Source organism: Myxine glutinosa, chromosome 2 (genome assembly GCF_964187855.1).
Source record: "Myxine glutinosa chromosome 2, kmMyxGlut1.1, whole genome shotgun sequence".
Lineage (NCBI taxonomy): Eukaryota > Metazoa > Chordata > Myxini > Myxiniformes > Myxinidae > Myxine > Myxine glutinosa.
Genome location: NC_136262.1, coordinates 61,776,876 through 61,795,438, shown reverse-complemented (window position 1 = coordinate 61,795,438; position 18,563 = coordinate 61,776,876). Strand labels below are relative to the sequence as shown.

Below are 18,563 nucleotides of genomic sequence, written 5' to 3'. Positions count from 1 at the left end.
CACCTACCTGATCAAGATCCTTCTTGCCCGGTTGGTCAGTTTGTTCAGACGGCGAGCTCGAGGAGAGTCTGGGTAGTTTCATATTCTTTCCATTTCCTAATGATGGAGCTCACTGTGCTCTTGAGAACCTTCAACACTCTATACATTGTTTTATACCCTTCCACAGATCTGTGCCTCCTCACAATTTTATCTTGGAATTCTTCGGACAGTTCCTTGGACTTCATGATAGAGTTTCTGCTCTGACCTACACTGTCAACTGTGGGACCTTATAGAGAAAGGTGTGTTTTTTTCTATATCATGCCCAATCGAATTGGCCACAGGTGGATGGACTCCAATCAAGTTGTTGAGACATCTCAAGGAAGATCAAAGGAAATTTGATTCACCTGAGCTCAATTTGGAGCGGCATAGCAAAGGGGTTGAATACTTATTGACTCAATTTCAGCTTTTCATTTTATTTTTTTCATTTCTCAAAAAACAATTCCACTTTGGCATTATGGGGTTACATTATGGAGATCAGTGACAAAAAAATCTCTATTTAATCCGTTTTAAATTCAGGCTGCAACAACAAAATGTGAAAAAGTCAAGGGGTGTGAATACTTTCTGAAGGCACTGTAAATTATATGTATGTGGGCCTCGTCGATGAGTGACCACCTTTTGGGGTTCTCAATTTGGTGTTGCCATTGCAGCTTTTGGGAAGCATGCTCTCGGACTATGTAGACAGCTTCAGGCCGACCGCTCGCATCAACTCTATTTGCGGTAAGTCTGTTGAAAGCATATGGATGGTCTTTAAAAATGTCATGAAAGTATGCTTTTTCTTCATCCTCCATCCACTCACCTAAAACTCGTGTGCACAGTGATATTCCCAATATTATAACAAGTCCCATGATGACGTAGTTTGCAGCAAACTTCACAAAATTCTGACCACCTCCAGTCTTGATGGAATTTAGCCAACTGGATGATGGTATTATGGAATTATGACATGCATATTCTCAACATCTTCCGTCAAATGTATGAACCAGAGGACAGTGTACCTTTGAATGTGTAATATGAATCTGGTTTATCAGGAATTTGCATTTTGATGTGACTTAATGAGTGCCGTTTTCTCGTTGACCCCAACCAACATACCAACGTTTAATGAAAATCTTGATAAACTGAAAACAAAAATAAATATTTCCAAAAGTGTGATAATTGCAATACAATTAGCCTATGTTGTTGTGTTGTTTTCCACTTGATGCAGGTCGCTGCAGCTTGCTTCCTGTGGTCAACAATTCGGGAGCAATTTGCAACTCATGGAAACTGGACCCTGCCACTTTGCGATTCCCCTTAAAAGGGCTTCTGCCCTATGACAAGGTAGTTCTTGCATATACAAAACTATGATGAAAATGTTAACATATTCAGAATATACATCAAGGTAAACTTCTTGGAGAGAATACACAATTGCAACCTAGTAAAAACCACCTTTGGAGGCCATTTTTCACCGCAGAGCAGGGGTTGGCCTTTTTCGGGCACCATGGTCCCCTTTTTGAAGCAAATGTTTTATGGCCGGATCCCTTCCTGCTGCCAACCCTGTTAGTCGCCTCTTGCGACACACAGGGAATTACCAGTGAACTGGTACTAAATTTGCCAACCTGACCTCGGAAGGGATGACAGGCTGAGTCAACCCCCCTGGCGTTAATTCAGCGATCGACTGCGATTTGAACTCAGGATCCTAGGATCCCAAGCCGGCCAACCTAAAGGGTACCTCACACCAAAAAATGGTTTTTACGGACGTCCACGGATGTTCTTTCTACGGCAGCGTTGCGATATTTTGAGCAAAATCGTGAACACCCGGGAGAGGAGAGGATTTGGTGCCATATTTACTGTATGAAAATGCAAACACAAATTTAAATAAATGTAGATACAGAGATGTTGACTCGTCAAAAGCAGCGATCGGAATCGCAGGGTTTTTATAGGTCCGCAAAGCACCACAATGCCACCGTAACGGCGCCGTAAGGTATCGTAAGGAATCGCAAGGACCGTTGTGGCACCGCAACGCCGCTGTAAGAGATCGCAAGGAAACGTAAGGAACCGCAGTGTATCCGCAAGGAACCGTTGAGCTTCCGTAAGGAAATCACTGTACATTCTTGTTAATACCTAACACACCGCAACGCTTCCGTAAGGAAACGTAAGGGACCTTTGGCTTCCTTAAGGAATCGTGACGCAGCCGTAGTGTACCGGGAGAGGGAGAATCCTTGCGGATGGTTAAGATGGCCTTACGGAGTCTTACGGTGGTGTTACAGCAGTTGCGGAAGCGTTGAGGCGTTGAGGAAGCGTTGCGGTCTAGATTTCCGTAGCACTGCCGTAATTTTCTTACGAGAGTTTTGTTCTGGACCAAAACTCTCGTAAGAAATTACGACCCCTCCCGGACGCTTAAGGATCCATACGAATGCTCCAGGAAGCGTTGAGGATGTCCCAGGTGCCACAAGGAATGCTCCCGGTTGTGCACGATTTTTTCGCCGCAACGCCGCCGTAAACGTCGTAACGACCCCGTAAGGCCGGTGTGAGGGGGGTTTAACCACTAAGCCAACACCAGGCTAAAAAAATTGCAACCTAATGTTCATATTAATTTTGGTAAAACAGTATGATTGCTTTGAACTGTTAAAATTTGGCTCGCTTTTATTCCCTGACATAAGGGTTTTTAGTGTGTTTTGGGTTTTTACCTACCTCACCAAAGGTGGATGGAGGTTATGTTTTCACCCCTGTCTGTCTGTCTGTCTTTTTGTCTGTCTGTCTGTGAACAATATATCTCAAAAAGTTGTGGACGGATTTGGATGAAACTTGGTGGATAGATTGGGTGTGGGACAAGGAATAATCGATTAGATTTTGGTGAAGGTCTGTATCTAGATAGAAGAATTTAAGTGATTCTTCACCATTTAGAGATGGGGCCAAAAACGATACATAGCAGGATGTTTCAAAAAGTTATGGACAAGTTATGACAAAATTAGGTAAAAAATTGGTTAGGTGACAAGAACAAGCTGATTAGATTTTGGTTCAGGTCTGGATGCAGATACGACCTATCAGTGGGATACAAAACGTAAGCAGTTGACCTGGCGGAGCTATGCTCTCTACTGAGTGCCATTCTAGTTTAATACATGCACTGAGACTCCATGGAAGAGCAAAATTTTGATCTTCTGGAGTTACGTTCTTGTAGAAGGTTTTGGTTAGTACGTCAAAACTTCAAAGGAGTTGATCGACGGGGAATATACATTTAGAGTTTCGAGAAACTCTCTGTGAACAGGGCAAAACATTGTCCGTGTGTCTGCAAACGTTAATTTATGATCCATGAGCAACTTTATTTCAATTGAATATTATATTTTGAACATGAATCAGAAAACGAACCTGCAGTTTAGCAGTACTTTGGCTCTGAATTTGTCTCGATCGCACATGAGCAGAGAGAAGTGAGATTTTTTTTTTTTTCACTTTGCGTTTCTGGTAGTGAAACAAATTTGAAAATAATTTCAAACGGGAAACTTGCTCTTCTTAAGGATGTCATAAAGGGCACAAACACCAGGTATGAATAAATAATGGAACTCGTTAGAAAAGGTGGTGTATAAGACTGCATCAACGGCTCGAAACCTCCGGAATGTGTTTTTTTTTAATATGACCTTTAAAATCATTATTTTATTTCATTTGAATTATATACTTGAATGTGCTGAATGGAGAAGGTGGATCAGACTCGGCAACGGTTGCTCGAGTGAGATGTGCATGGAAGAAGTTTCGGGAACTGAGTGGCGTGCTGATGAGGAGGAGAGTGTCGCTGAAGCTGAAGGGAAAGGTGTATGCTGCATGTGTGAGAAGTGTTATGATTTATGGGAGCGAGACATGGGTAATGAACGTAGAGCAGCAACGAAGGCTGGAAAGGGTGGAAATGCGAATGGTTCGATGGATGTGCGGAGTATCGTTGAGAGAGAGGAAGACAAATGATGAATTGCGAAAGATGATGGGAATATTGCCTGTGATTGATGCTGTGAAGAGGAACAGGTTGAGATGGTTTGGTCATGTATTGAGGAAGGATGAAAGTGACTGGTTGAGAAGAGTGATGGAAGTTAATGTAGAAGGAAGTAGAGGACGGGGAAGACCGAGAAAGACTTGGCTAAAGATGGTGGAAGAAGAAATGCGGGCAAGGGGGTTAACAAGGAGAGATGCAGAAAATAGGGCAAAATGGAGAAGATTGTCATGGGGACCGCAAGGCTAACCCCCGCTCTAGCAGGGAACATGGCCTTAAAATGCATGTTGTGTTGTTGTTGTATATACTTGAATGTTTGTCGTGGGGGTAAGGTGTTCTGTGAATTCTGGTGGATTCTAATTAGGGTTAAGATCGGCTGGCTTATCATATGGATTTGTGTTTGCATCGTTACAGCAAGCTTTAAAATTACTCCGCACTTTTCTTTTTTCCTCACTGTCGTGCCACACTTTTACAGGGAAGAGCAAAACACATCTCCTTGATCGGTAGGAAATTATAAACGAAGGGTTCTCCCAGCCCCCAGTGCAGTTAGGGTTAAGATCGGCTGGCTTATCATATGGATTTGTGTTTGCATCGTTACAGCAAGATACAGTGGGTAGATAGCCTTGGAATGTGGAGGCTTCATTAAAAGGCCAGCAGTGGCCAGAGTTGCTCATGTTTAGAACATGATCTGCAATGATGTCCGAGTTAACTTTCATTACTGTCCTTGTGACCAAGGGTTGGCGTCAGGAAGGGCATCCGGCCATAAAACATTGCCTCAAACAGGGAACCATGATTGTCATGGGGCCCGCAAGGCTAACCCCCGCTCTAGCGGGGAAAAATGGCCTTAAAACGATCATTCATTCATTCATTCACTGTCCTTGAGCATTTGTCTTGTGTCCGAGCAGGACCTCTTTGAGCCACAGACTACCCTGCTGAGATACGTTCTTGAGCAGCCATACTCCCGGGACATGGTCTGCAACATGCTGGGTCTCAACAAACAGGTGTGGGTCTTGTACATTGTGTTGGATTTGTTTTTGAAATGCAAATGCATTCTTAACCACTTGGTACATCCTTTTTTCTCCTCATTGGTGTGATGTATTATTTTCCTGGCTTTCTTCCTTTATTCATAACTCCTTATCAAAGTTTGCTTTACTTTAAACAGGCTTTTGTATGGTTAGGTTGCCTCTGTTATTTTGCAAAGTTTTTATCTCAAAAAGTCTCTGAGATATACACACCAATCATGGAGTCCTATTGCTATGCCTTGTTGCAAACACAGTCATAAACGGGGTTTATTAATCTTAGAACAAAACAGATTGGCTTTGATCTCCATCTCTGTCATGGTCCGTCTGTCACAGCAAAAACAGCGGTGTCCTGTTCTGGAAGACCAGTTGGTGGATCTTGTTGTGGTGGCGATGGAGCGTTCTGAGAACGAGGAGGACAAGTTTGATGATGGCGGTGCAAGTCAGCTACTTTGGCAGCACCTGTCCAGTCAACTGATCTTTTTCGTGCTTTTCCAGTTTGCTAGTTTTCCCCACATGGTGCTGTCACTGCATCAAAAGGTGCACCTTCATATCTCTTGTGCATTTAGATATTGTTTCAAAAATACGAGGGTCCTTTAAAAGTGACCTAGACTTTTCTCCCTTCCTATTGCAAAATGTCACGTGCGTGCCTTACACTTTGCAGAATTACATTCTGAAAAATATTTTTTCAATGATGTTGCATACCAGCTTCGAAAGATGGTGTTCTCCGTAGCGGTCTGTATGCATCATGACAACGTGGCATGTTTTTATTGAGTTTTAACACTGATTTGACTCGGTATTGTAGTCAAAATTATGGGGCCTGTACTAAGCGATGTCGCACACATTTTGGGCAAAACAAAGTAAAAACAAAATGACAGTCATTGATAGCAACGAGTAAGTAGTACCAATCATTGTGAACTTTCATTAATATAAAATGTAAAGTAGTCATGACAGACTGAATACAACTTACTGTTTAGTCTCTCCAAAAGGTTTGTTTCTGATTATTTTTTTTTGTACAGTAATACCCCAGTTTACGTCACTCCTTTTTGCAAAAAAAGTCACTAAGATGGCAAAATCGCTGAAATAACCACTGTACCTTGCGTTACACACAAAAATGTACAGTACTGTACTGTAGATTGACTAAGAGGCATTGCAAAAGTGTTACCTTAGAAGTGGAATTTCGATATTATTCATCGATTGGATGCTCGCGAATGTTTCCTTGATGTTGCCGGGTTATTAAGTTTGCCTTTGATCGATAAATGTGCCCACGTTCATTGAAAAGGAAGAAGAAGACTTACTGCCATCTTCAAACCGCTTCCGAAAGTGGTTTAATTTTCGTTTAAATATGCCTGGTAATTGTTTTGTATTTTATGTATACATGTGTGTACTTGAATATAACTCAGATTAATCAAAAAAGGGTAATATCATAGTTAAAAAGCAAAATATAATACCTGAAGTGGCGACATGAAAGTTGCTTTGATTTTCGTTGTTTCGATATTTTTTACACTTTTCAGGAACACATCCCTGGTGTAAACCGGGGTCTTACAGTAGTTAAAAAAAACACTTGTCAGATGTTAATATAAACTAGAATTTGCAGTAGAAACTCTGAATGTTGTTTACTTGCTGGTGAGTGGGGTGGCGGTAGAATAGTTGTTATTATTATTTTAGCTCAGAGATGGTTTGAATGATGGAACTCATTACTATACAATCTGGCTTTCATGTGAGGGGTGTATGGCCTACAAGTCCCAGTGATGCTTTGCAGATGACTGCGTTGTTGGCATGATGTCATAATGTTCTCCATCATTGTATTGCAGTTGGCTGGCAGGGGTCTCATCAAAGGCCGAGACCATCTCATGTGGGTCCTCCTGCAATTCATCTCCGGAAGCATCCAGAAGAACGCCTTGGCAGACTTCCTACCTGTCATGAAACTCTTCGATCTTCTTTACCCCGAGAAGGAAGTCAGTGATTCATCCGCATATTCACATTGAGCTGACCGATCTTTACATTCAGAAATGTTATTCAAGCTCTCCTGGTACATATCTTGTTACCTTCTGTTCTCCTCTCTCATGGAGGATCTTGTACATGTATTACGTGCAGGACATTGACATTAGGAAAAGATGATAAAATCAACAAAATCCCTAAACACTCAGATGAACCTGCTATCCCTAAACACTCAGATAGGAATGCCAAAGAGGCTTATATTGCTTGTTTTAAAGTTCTTGTTATATAACACCTTTGGTAAATTTTTTTTTTAGTGTATTCCTGTGCCCGACATAAGCAAGCCACAGTCAACACACGCGTTCGCCATGACCTGCATCTGGATACACCTCAACAAGAAGGCCCAGAGTGATCATTCCAAGCTCCAAATCCCGATTCCACATTCACTCAAGCATCACCACGAGTGAGCATCATCCGCTTGCCCTATCTTCTTTTGTTCTCCCTCTTCGATTGAACCAAATCCTGCTGTGTCCAACTTTGTCAAGTAAAACCGAGTACGGACCACATTGTAACTTATTGAGGAGGTGTTCACTTGGCCATATGAGCAAGGGGCTTCTACACAGAACATTCCAAACAATGAGATATATTGTAATGAATGTTTCCTCCTATTGGTTGATGGGAGATAGATGTCATCCTCCAGAAGGATGGTGGCAGTGGTTTGGTGTCGTTGCATAAATATTTTCATCTTGGGAAAAGTAGTCCATATTATCTAAAAACATTGGCTGGATGATATATACACCGATATATTTCACTTTAAACAGTTTTTTTAATTCTTACTTTTACAAACGCTTTCAAATCCCTTTCGTTTAGCAGTACTTAGACAAAATATTACTCTATTTTACATCATCTCAACCAATCAAATTTGCCACTTTGAGACCCTGCCCATATCCCTTTTTCTCAGAACTGTGTGGGGAAAGGTGTTCTATGAACTGTCCAGTTTCTTTTTTGCTTCTAGTTTTCCTCCTCTGTCTACACTTGTATTCCTGAATGGCAGGATAGCCTAGAGTTATGTACACTCGCCTTTGAGCATCCCAGCCTGCGTTTGCATCTCGACCCATTAACGAACTGTCATCCTGGTATTTCATTGGCAGGGAGATACATCAATGTGTGAGCCGTCCATCGGGTGGACGTAAAGCTGGATGTCCCGTCTGCAAGCATTAGTTGATGGACGTTAAAGATCCCAAGCTGTTTTTCGTGAAAAGTAGGCCAGCTATCACCAGCGCCTTGAACAAATCACAAATTCCTGCTCTGACCTACAGGGGGCACTGCATCAGCTGCATAGCCACACTCCCTGCAATGGTACAATCCTGCAGCCACATGTTGCATACAAAAGAAGTGGACTTGGATTTTCCCTCTTCTAATTTCTCCTTCCCATTTCCATCGTTTTTACAGCTCTTCTTCTTCTTTTGGTTTTCCCTTTACCATTAACGTTTTTTTGTGGTTTACTATGCTTGCTGTTATGATTTTCTTGATTGCTAAAGGTTTGGTCGTTCCTGTTTGATTCGCATCAACTGTCATCTCACTGATGGGGATATTGGGTATTAAAGAGCGCTGTCCAAGACAGGGGTTGATGTAAACTTTTACACATCCACATGACCATTGCACCCTCCCTTTTGGATATTTTAGTGCTGCCCTATGGAGACCTTTCTTCCCTGCTTTCCCCCAGCTTCTTACAACAGAGCCTGCGCAACAAGAACCTCACCATGATCGATTACAAAATTGCACTTCTCTGCAATGCCTTTTCCACAAATTCCGAGTACTTCCCGTTGCCTATGGGCGTCCTTGTCGAGACGATCTACGGTAACGTAAAGTCAACTGTGACCCTCCCTGGCTCTAGCTCTATGGCATCTGGTTCCACCACACCACTGCCCATGAACCTCCTGGATTCACTTACGGTTCATGCCAAAATGAGGTGTGCTGCCACTACAGGCTGTTTGCATTGTCTTTTATATTCAAAGGAAGCACATTATTGATTTATTATAAATTATTTTAATCTGAAATTTCATAAAAGGAAAGCCAATGAGAAAATGTATTCCAAGTAACCTCTTGCATGTCCCGATCTCGTGTAAATTAGGCAACATGGTATAGATAAACTGGAAGGACAAGTTACATGATTCGATGTGTGAAACCTTGTTTTTGCATATATTTAACAGCAAGGTGTACCATGTGATTAAAAACATGCAGTGCTGGAATTTTGCCTCTGCATATCCACAGCATTGATTAACGGTGTCATCCAAAGTGGCTAGAAGCAAACAATTTTTGAAAGTTAAATAAATTAATTGTAACGGTTAAAATGTGACTCAAGTTCCATCAAATAACAATGAAAACTCCTTTTATACCATTTCATTTGCAGTTTAATCCACAGCATTGCGACGCGCGTCATAAAGCTGGCACACGCCAAATCTTCTGTCGCCCTGGCGCCGGCCCTTGTAGAGACATACAGTCGCTTGCTTGTCTACATGGAGATCGAGTCTCTGGGAATCAAGGGTTTTATCAGTGAGTGTTGCCAAGCCGCTTGATATTGTACGTGAAATTTTGTGCGGAACGAACAGCTGAGAATTTCTGTTGATGCATTCCAGGCCAGCTCCTTCCTAACGTGTTCAAGTCGCATGCTTGGGGTATCCTGCACACCCTGCTCGAGATGTTCAGTTACCGTATGCACCACATCCAGCCCCACTACCGCGTGCAGCTTCTCAGCCACCTCCACTCACTTGCGGCCGTACCGCAGACAAACCAAAACCAGCTTCACCTCTGGTGAGTCTCTCTTGGACTTTATTCTTAATGTGGAGTAGATTAGTTTTTGGTTTGTTTTGTCATTTCCACGAATCCAATGAGAACGAAATATCTGATCATGACTGACAACTGCTTTTTGAGTTTTGGTATGGGAGCGGCCAGGGGGATTGAGTTATCATCCTTATTGGTCCGTGTAATTCACAAAACCTCTACATAATACCTCTCGCTGCGTAATTCAAAACACCTCACTGCACTGGAAAAAATGGGGACAGGAATACTGTTCTACAAAGGATGGGGACTTGTAATTTGTAATACCCTTGCCCACCTGAAGCGGCGCTACACGATACACATTTACATGGAGAATTTGCGTTTCGAGCAAAGATTTAAAAAAATACCCACATACACTAAACTGCGGTTATGCTGATCCTATGTAGCAAGTCTGGATGTAATCGGCTCAGAACTGTAGGAGTAGTGCGACGACAACACACAAACACACGGCTCACCGGTCTGTGAATTATAGTAAGAATGACGGTTTTTTTTTAAAGTGTCGGGTGATAACTTATCTCTGAAATGCATCTTTAAACTGGCCATTACTTGTTCTTTTGGTTAGTTGTTTGCGAGCCTTTCCCCCAGAATATCTCTTTTTCACGCACCTTGCAGCGTTGAAAGCACAGCCTTACGGCTGATTTCGGGCCTCGGTAGCTCTGAGGTGCAGCCACAGCTCTCTCGATTTTTGAACGACCCCAAGCAGCTCCTCTCTACTGGCTCAGAGGAACTTAACCGAGCCCTCATCCTGACCCTAGCACGGGCTACACACGTCACAGGTAAGCCCATCGACAGGCGAGCTCAGAACCGAGTAATTGCACCACGTTGCTGTTACCTGTTGAGAGTTCCCATCCATCCATATGCTTTCCCTCAGAGAAACTCGTCCACTCCAACTTGGATGTGACCCCAGGCACCTGGTGTAAGGATATCTTGCAAACCATTATGACCCTGACACCCCACAACTGGGCATCTCATACACTCAGCTGCTTCCCTCTGCCACTGCAGGTCATGATCATAAATGGTTATTTGTTTGGGTGACAAAAAAACCTTGTTTTGAACAATTTTCATCACCCCATCTGTGTAAATATCTGCATCGCTCCGTATACGGGTTTCCAGGCTTTCTTCAAGCAGAACTCTGTGGCCCAGGAGAACCGCGTAAACTTGAAGAAAAATGTGGAGGAAGAGTACCGTAAATGGAAGGCAATGACCAGCGAGGTGGACCTGCTGAACCACTTCACTGCGGCCAGTGCTCATCCTCTCTTCCTTTGCCTCTTATGGAAGATGCTCCTTGAGACAGATCACATCCGTCTGGCCACTTACAAGTGATGGTCCACCTGAAATTGCTTGGCTTGATTCTCATTTAAGAGTTAAAAAATAAAATTGAGCAAATGTTTGGAAATGCAGGAATCTTTGATCCGCACTTTGAGGTTATGATATTTTTATGATCCGTACTTTCCCCCACTTTACGCAGAGTGCTGGAGAGGATTGGTGCAAGGGCACTTTCTGCACACGTGCGCACTTTCGCCGACTTCCTTGTCTACGAGTTCTCCACTTCTGTGGGCGGGCAGCAGGTGAACAGGTGGATTGAAATCCTTAATGACATGGTGTGGAAGTACAACATCGTCACCCTCGACCGCCTCGTCCTGTGCCTGGTATGTTTTGGCTCTGGAATTGGTTTGTCTCGGTGACTTTGCATATTGGTCTTCCTGACGTCAATGTATGCGAGTATCAAAAGTCTTAGCCCTGACATGAGCAACAATATAGTGACAAATAAACAAAGCTGTAATGAATCGTTTTGAGTTCAGTACCACCATTGGGGTATACATTGATAGTTGTTTGCTTGATCTTTGTGGTGTATGATGCAAAACATATTTCCACCTTGTGGTCCAACTTCGTCATCCACCTGAGCATTCTATCTCGGAGAAACATACGAGTGTGCCATTGTTGGGACTCTATTTGTTGAATATCAAGTCACATGGCACTGTAAGGGTAGGAAGAAGATTTTTTGTTCCTAATTGCTTCAATAAAATTTATTCCTCATTCATCAATCCAAGGGACTCATCACAGTCTTTTTACCTCCGCCACCAAAGGTGGACGGAGGTTCGGTTGTCACCCCTGTTTGCTTGTCTGGTCTGTTTGTGAGCAGGATATGTCATGAAGTTTTGGATGAAACTTGGTGGACAGGTTGGGTGTGTGACAAGGACGAATTAATTAGATTTTGGTGAAGATCCGGATCTGTATACTATAATTTTTAAAGTGCTTCTTCACCATTGAGTGATTAGGACCAAAAACGATATATAGCTTGATATTTCAAACAGTTATGGATGGAATGTGACAAAACTAGGTGGATGAGTCGCATAGGTGACAAGAACAAGCTCATTATTTTTTGGTTCAGGTCTGGATTCAGATCTGGCCTATCGGTGAGATACAAAACTCAAACTGTTAGCCTGGCAAAGGTATGTGCTCTACCGAGTGCGTTCTTACCAAAGGAGAGGGTGTCGCATTTGGGTCCGTTTTTCCGTCTGTTTGTTGCACAGAATGTGCTGGTGTGGGCCTACCTAGTGGTAGCCAATAATTACACGTTCTTTTTTTTCAACCGAGTACCTCTATGAAGTATGTACAATTAGAATATGATTACGTCTATAAAATACGTACTATAAGTCCGGGCGAGGGTATGCAATCTTTGCTCGTTCTATTTTCTTGCCGTTTTTGTTTTGTTAGAACTTCAGAATAACAAAGGAATCAGATTTTTGTGCTGACTGTGGGGAGGTGGGAGTCAAACACATAAGGCTCGGCCTTCTAGAAAAGATCAGAGTTAGGCACAGGGTTGAAACGCATAAGATGGTCCTAAAGTGTTGAACAAATGGAGGAATGGAACTGGATAGAAACCCTCAGACGGTCCCGCAAAACACATTTTATCTTGCTTGGTGCGATCTGGATCTGTGGAGGCAGGCACTGCGATGCCATGAAGGCAACGAGGCCCAAGTGTGCTTCTTCATCATCCAGCTGCTGCTGCTGAAACCCAGTGACTTCCGGAACCGAGTCAATGACTTTGTGAAGGAGAACTCGCCCGAGCATTGGCTTCAGAATGATTGGCACTCGAAGCACATGGCCTACCACAAGGTGGGTCCTCACCTTCCAGGCAAAACCTTGTGCTTTTAATACTTGTTTTAGCGGCTCGGGCAATATTAGCTGGAGCTTTTAATACTTGGTTATCCTGCAGACAATTGTTTATGTTGCCACGACAGAAATATCCAGAGAAACTGTACTTCGAGGGTCTCACGGAGCAGGTGAGCCCACCCACGCCGGTGCAGCCGCAATACCTGCCGATCTACTTTGGGAACGTGTGTCTTCGGTTCCTGCCAGTATTCGACATTGTCATCCACCGTTTCCTGGAACTCCCACCCGTAGCAAAGTCGCTGGAGACCTTGCTCGACCACCTTGGAGCTCTGTACAAGTTCCACGGTTGGTGTGACACCCGAGTTCTGCGGTCCTGCTGCCTTGTCAGCTCATTTGGTTTTAATGTAACAGCCATAGATCGATCAAGTTTTGTTTCAACAGATGTAATCAAACTGATTAGGTGCTGAAATCAAACTGAAACCTGGGATCCTGTATGGATTACAAATTCTAACTAAATGTACAACCCAGATCCACCATCCTATAGAAGGGATTTGTAGCTGGTCGATGGCTTTTCTGTTTGGTCTCGTAGTTCCGAGACGTGCCTTGCTGAAGACAAATGGATTACAATTTCACCTCACGCCCCTACATCCCTCTACCCAACCCTCCTCCCCAACACCTCTAAAGCCATTCTTGGAAGGAGCGGGTGTTTCTGTTGGTACAAAAGCAATGTACTTCGAGAAACATCGGCGCATCCAATCGTACAATATGCGAAAGTGTGCACAGTGGTGTGGTGGAGTTTGGTTGACTGTCCCCTTTCTTTCTGGTTTGTCTGTTCTTTCCATATTTGTATGCTTGATCCCAGGCCTTCCCTCCATGCAGACCGGCCCATCACGTACCTTTACAACACGTTCCACTATTATGAGCGCAAACTACGTGAGCAGCCGAGCCTGAAGAGAAAGCTCGTGCAGACCGTGCTCGGCGCGCAAAAGGAGAATCGCCCACAGGGCTGGTGCCTCAGCGAAATGTATCACAGCGCACGGAAGGAGGGCAACTGGACACCCGACGACTCCTATTACTGCAAGCTCATCGCACGCCTCGTTGACAATATCCTACACAATTCCGTTTAAGGCTCCCCATGCGTCGGTTTTGAGCACCGTTGGAGCGATGCGACTATGATCCTTGGCTTGAATAAGTCAGTGCGCCGTTTTGCCAAAATGGTGAGAGTAGCTTCTCTTTTGTTGTTTGTATCCCTCAAGTGTTTACACAATGCAAAGATAATTGCAATCTCAGGAAGTAGCTAAGAGTACTTGATAATTTATCTGTTGAGACGATTTGGTGAAGTTTCACATGAAAAAAATAAGTGTGGTGAACCAGTTTTACAGCCACGTTCAGATTTGCCTGCATATCCTTGACGCTTTGCCGCCGCACCTATGGCCGGAAAATCTCCGGGACCTTTCCCAAACTGCGATTGGAGATTCAATGAATTTCCAAACCCCGCAGCGCACGCCTTGCATGTGACTTGTGTGGAACTCATGGCTCTTGCAGTGCCGGCAAAAGACGTGGGCAATGCTCTTATCAACGTGGTGCTCAAAAGGTAAGCGCGGCCCGTGTTCTTGAGATTATGTCACGCCCATTATTACTCGGTCGTACGCTGTTCAGAACTCCAGGCTGCACACGCTTCGTATGAAATAGATGCACATTGGATGAATTTTGACTGGGTGCCAACGAGGCATCAATCGAGACGTCGTAATGGCCGATTCCGAGCTGTTCTAGAAATTGCATCCCACGGAGACCCGTCATCACTCGGTCATGTTGGGTTTATGTACATTAATTAGTTTTATCATTTCAACTCTTCATTTAGTAACAAAAGCTTTTGGGTTGGCCTGTTTGGCCTTTCCGACTGAGCATGTCAGCTCATGATGTGGGGTCCCCTGGTTCAACTCCTGTATGTTGTGTTCATTTGTTTGTTGTCTACTAATTTCCTTGTAGTCAATGGAAAAAGTGGACCGAAATCTCCAAATGTACCTGACCTGCAAATGATGTACCTGACTATGTACAAGTTATTGTACGAGCCTTCACTATTAAATTTTTTTTAAACAACTGATAAATAGGCACAAGCTTAAGGATATGTAGGATAATATCAATGAAGTCTCTCTTTTATCATGGAAAGCTTCTTTCATTGCAATTTGAAATGTTGGTGGATCCCGACCGCAAATACAAACAAATACGTCTTTTTGAAACGTATTTTTGGAGCTTCCTTTTGAAACGTGAACGTTTCTTCCTTTATTGCTTCTGGGAAGCCAACCATTGGTGCCACGAGAAAATGTCACCGCCTGGATGAATGCCATCGGCCTCGTCATCACCGCCTTACCCGTGAGTACCGATCCTAATCTCGCGTTGGAAGTATAATGGAGGAAATGGATTATTGTATTGTAAGTGCACCGAATACGTAAATTGAGATATTCAACGAAGGACTAGATTTCACAACTTGTGTGCAAGAGCAAGATCAGGCCAGACGTGGAGGAATCTACTAGAGCCACTGATAAGCCTTGATCATGCTTCCTCTTCATCCATGTGACCTAGGAACCATACTGGATGGTGCTCAACGAGCGCATTGTGAGTGCGCTCAATAGCCACACACTCGTCGTCGACCACCACTGGGTCGCGTTTCCCTTCCAGCTCTTCGACTTCGCATCGTGCCACCAGTCGTACAGTGAGATGTTTTGTAGTTATGTGCTGGCCCTCGCACACGCCGTGTGGCACCACTCAAGCATCGGACAGCTCAGTCTCATTCCATTGTGAGTCGTTCACGTAACGAGGACGATTGGTCGGTGTTTAGGATTTGTTGGAAATTCATTTCGTTTCTTAGATTATGTTGTTTATCACTATTCGGCCATTTTAATCTTTTTCTAAGAAGTTAATTTGAAAAATGGCCCATTTGATGGATCCTTTTTTTTTTCTTTTTCTTGTATACAGAATCGAGGCTCGTGAAAGAGCTAACATTTATCACACAAACAAATCAAACAGACAAACAAAGTATATAAAAAGGGGAGCGGTAGACAAGATGGGGAGAGAGGGGGAAGCACACAAACACAAAATTTGAGAGTAGGGACATCTGGAGATCTGTGGGAGGGAGAAGGCTTAGAGGGAGGAGGCGTCGGGAGGGGGGGGGGGGGTGGGTGGGAGAAGTATAAAACACAAGGACACTGCAAGGACTTCCAGGAAAGAAGTTGGTATTTCAAAAAAGTGGATTTGGGGTGAGATTAGCGGGGGTAGAAAAGATCAAGGTTTTGGATGGGGGAAGATAAGAGATGGTGGTGAACAGCTGTTTAAAAGACCTGGAGGGAGGAGTGGGATTGAAGAGAGTGAGGGAGTTTGTTCCAGAGGCGGGAGAAAAGAGGAATGAAGGTGAGCAGAGAGCCTTGATTTTGGCAGCTTAACCATAAGAGGGCTGCAGGCAGATCTTGTGCGACCTGTAGAAATATTTGGGGGACAGAGCCCAGAGAGAGCTGGGGGAGCAAGGCCGGAGAGGAGTCGGTAGAAGACGGAAAGACCACCACCCTGCCTGCAGTGAGTAGTGAGTAAGTGAAAGGCCCTCAGAGTTAGCTTCATCGCAGGAGATTCCAATGATTCTGGACGCTTTGGTTTCAACAGCGTGAAGATGAGCTTGGTGTGAGGCAGGAGCACCAGCCCAGAGGGGAGAGCAGTATTCCATTGAGCTGCGGATGAAAGCCTTGTATGTGGTGAGGAGCTCAGGTGTGCTAAGGAAAAGGAAGGACTTCGCACGACGGAGGATGCCCAGTCGGCGACTGGCTTTGGAGGCCAGATTTGAAATGTGGTTTTCCCAGGAAAGATCATGGCAGATAGTGAGACCCAAAAGCTTGAGTGACAGAACTTCTTGGAGAGGATTATTCAGAAAGTGGATGGGAGGGTTGTCCAGTCAGTCTTTTCGGAGAGACATCGTAAGAGTGTGAGACTTGTCACGATTGAAAGACATGTTCCACTTGTTTGCCCAGTCAGTGATTTTGTCCAGGTCTGCAGAGAGTGAGGAGGCTGCAGACTGCCGATCTGAGGGATGAGGAATGGAGAAACCCATTCAGGGCCACACGTTGATTACGACTAGAGAGGAAGTCTGGAAGCCATGTGTGGAGATTTCCATGGATACCATAGGAGGAGAGTTTGGTGAGCAGAGCGAGGTGCCAGACCGTATCGAAGGCACGTGATATGTCAAGGGAGACAGCTGTAATTTCCTGTTTGACATTGGGGACCTACATCCATTGTTGAGACAGCAGAAGCAGCATGTCCAGAGTAGAGTGACCAGGTCTGAAACCAAATTGATGATCAGAGATCAAGCCATTGGAGAAGAGGAAAGATTTCATATCTGAAGCAATGATGGATTCCATGACTTTGCTGATAATTGGGAGAAGGCTGATTGGTCTGTAGTTGCTAGGATCTGTTTTTGCACCTTTTTTAAAAACTCAACTGGACTTTGTCCAGCTGAGTTTTTGTCGACACCCAGTGTCCGTCGTCCGTCTGTCTGTCTGTCGTCTGTAAACAATTCGACGTCTACGCTCTAAAAGTCACAAATATTGATTAAATTTGATGAAACTTGTTATGCAGCATCTTTAAGACATAAACTAGTTTGGGATTGCATTTGGGCGTGGCACGCCCAAAAATGAGATAGCGGCAGGGCGGCCATATATTGAAAAATCCATTTTTGTCATATATTTTTAGCACATATAAACTATATAGTTTGTGGTTCTATTATTATGCATATTTTAACCATATTGATATAGACCAGTTGAGTTCAGGTTCCCTGGAACCTCTAGTTGTGTAAAGCGGTGATGTTGGCTGATTTCCAAGCAGATGGCAGATGACCTTGAGATGAACTTTGTTCTCATCGAAATATCTTTCCCTCAACATTACTGTTACTACAAAAAAAAGAACAATAATATTGAGCAGCTTTTTCATGTGATCTCAAAATATTGTCTTGTTTTATATTTCATTTTGCTCTGGAGCTAGGAATCTTGCCCCTTCATTTTTCCATAGCTTCCTTAAAGAGGTCGTGAAGCCCCTGGTCAAGACCGAGGTCCAGCTGCTGTACGTGTACCACCTAGTCGGTCCTTTTCTACCAAGGTTCCAGCAGGAGAGAACTCGCTGCATGCTGGAGGTGACGCATTTTCACAATGCACACATTATTATTTTCCAAAGGTGTTTGAGTGTAGAAAGGTGTTTTCAGTTCATGGCCCCTTCAATCTATCCAAACACCTTTTTACACAAACAACGTTTTTTGTCTTCCCGCTACTCTCCTTTTGCCGTTGTCCATCTTGTTTCCCCCTTTGTCAGTCTCCCCCTCCATCCTCTGACATTCAGCTCTTCCATGAGCCTCACTTGCTGTAGTGAAGGTACCATGAGATAGGAATATTATGTATTTGCATTTCAAGAAAACCCTGTGAGCTAGGTGAAGCAGATTGACGTTGAGGTTTGTGCGTGATTTCATGTTAGATTGCAGCGGAGTTCTACGAGATGCTCCAAGCCGTCGATCAGAATTGCAGTCATTTGGCGTGCATGGACACCATCTGCGATTTCCTGTACCATGTGAAGTACATGTTCACTGGAGACAGTGTAAAGGAAACGGTGGGTGCTGGGATTCGTTCACACGT

General features: G+C 43.9%; 1 protein-coding gene across 5 annotated transcripts in view; it reads left to right on the top strand.

Annotated features, from left to right (window-relative positions):
* Window positions 1-18,563, top strand: part of MED23 (mediator complex subunit 23) — a 72,239-nt gene that overhangs the window by 18,006 nt on the left and 35,670 nt on the right. For all 5 annotated transcript variants that reach the window (XM_068108087.2, XM_078773352.1, XM_078773353.1 and 2 more), the window contains exons 8-28: window positions 687-756; window positions 1,238-1,350; window positions 4,891-4,986; window positions 5,341-5,544; window positions 6,819-6,962; window positions 7,260-7,405; window positions 8,669-8,914; window positions 9,356-9,498; window positions 9,582-9,756; window positions 10,396-10,559; window positions 10,655-10,785; window positions 10,897-11,102; window positions 11,252-11,432; window positions 12,733-12,903; window positions 13,029-13,245; window positions 13,780-14,004; window positions 14,329-14,494; window positions 15,201-15,273; window positions 15,484-15,698; window positions 17,950-18,070; window positions 18,406-18,537. In XM_068108087.2, the coding sequence (XP_067964188.1) occupies window positions 687-756; window positions 1,238-1,350; window positions 4,891-4,986; window positions 5,341-5,544; window positions 6,819-6,962; window positions 7,260-7,405; window positions 8,669-8,914; window positions 9,356-9,498; window positions 9,582-9,756; window positions 10,396-10,559; window positions 10,655-10,785; window positions 10,897-11,102; window positions 11,252-11,432; window positions 12,733-12,903; window positions 13,029-13,245; window positions 13,780-14,004; window positions 14,329-14,494; window positions 15,201-15,273; window positions 15,484-15,698; window positions 17,950-18,070; window positions 18,406-18,537 (3,339 nt within the window). The remainder of the gene's footprint in view (window positions 1-686; window positions 757-1,237; window positions 1,351-4,890; window positions 4,987-5,340; window positions 5,545-6,818; window positions 6,963-7,259; window positions 7,406-8,668; window positions 8,915-9,355; window positions 9,499-9,581; window positions 9,757-10,395; window positions 10,560-10,654; window positions 10,786-10,896; window positions 11,103-11,251; window positions 11,433-12,732; window positions 12,904-13,028; window positions 13,246-13,779; window positions 14,005-14,328; window positions 14,495-15,200; window positions 15,274-15,483; window positions 15,699-17,949; window positions 18,071-18,405; window positions 18,538-18,563) is intronic.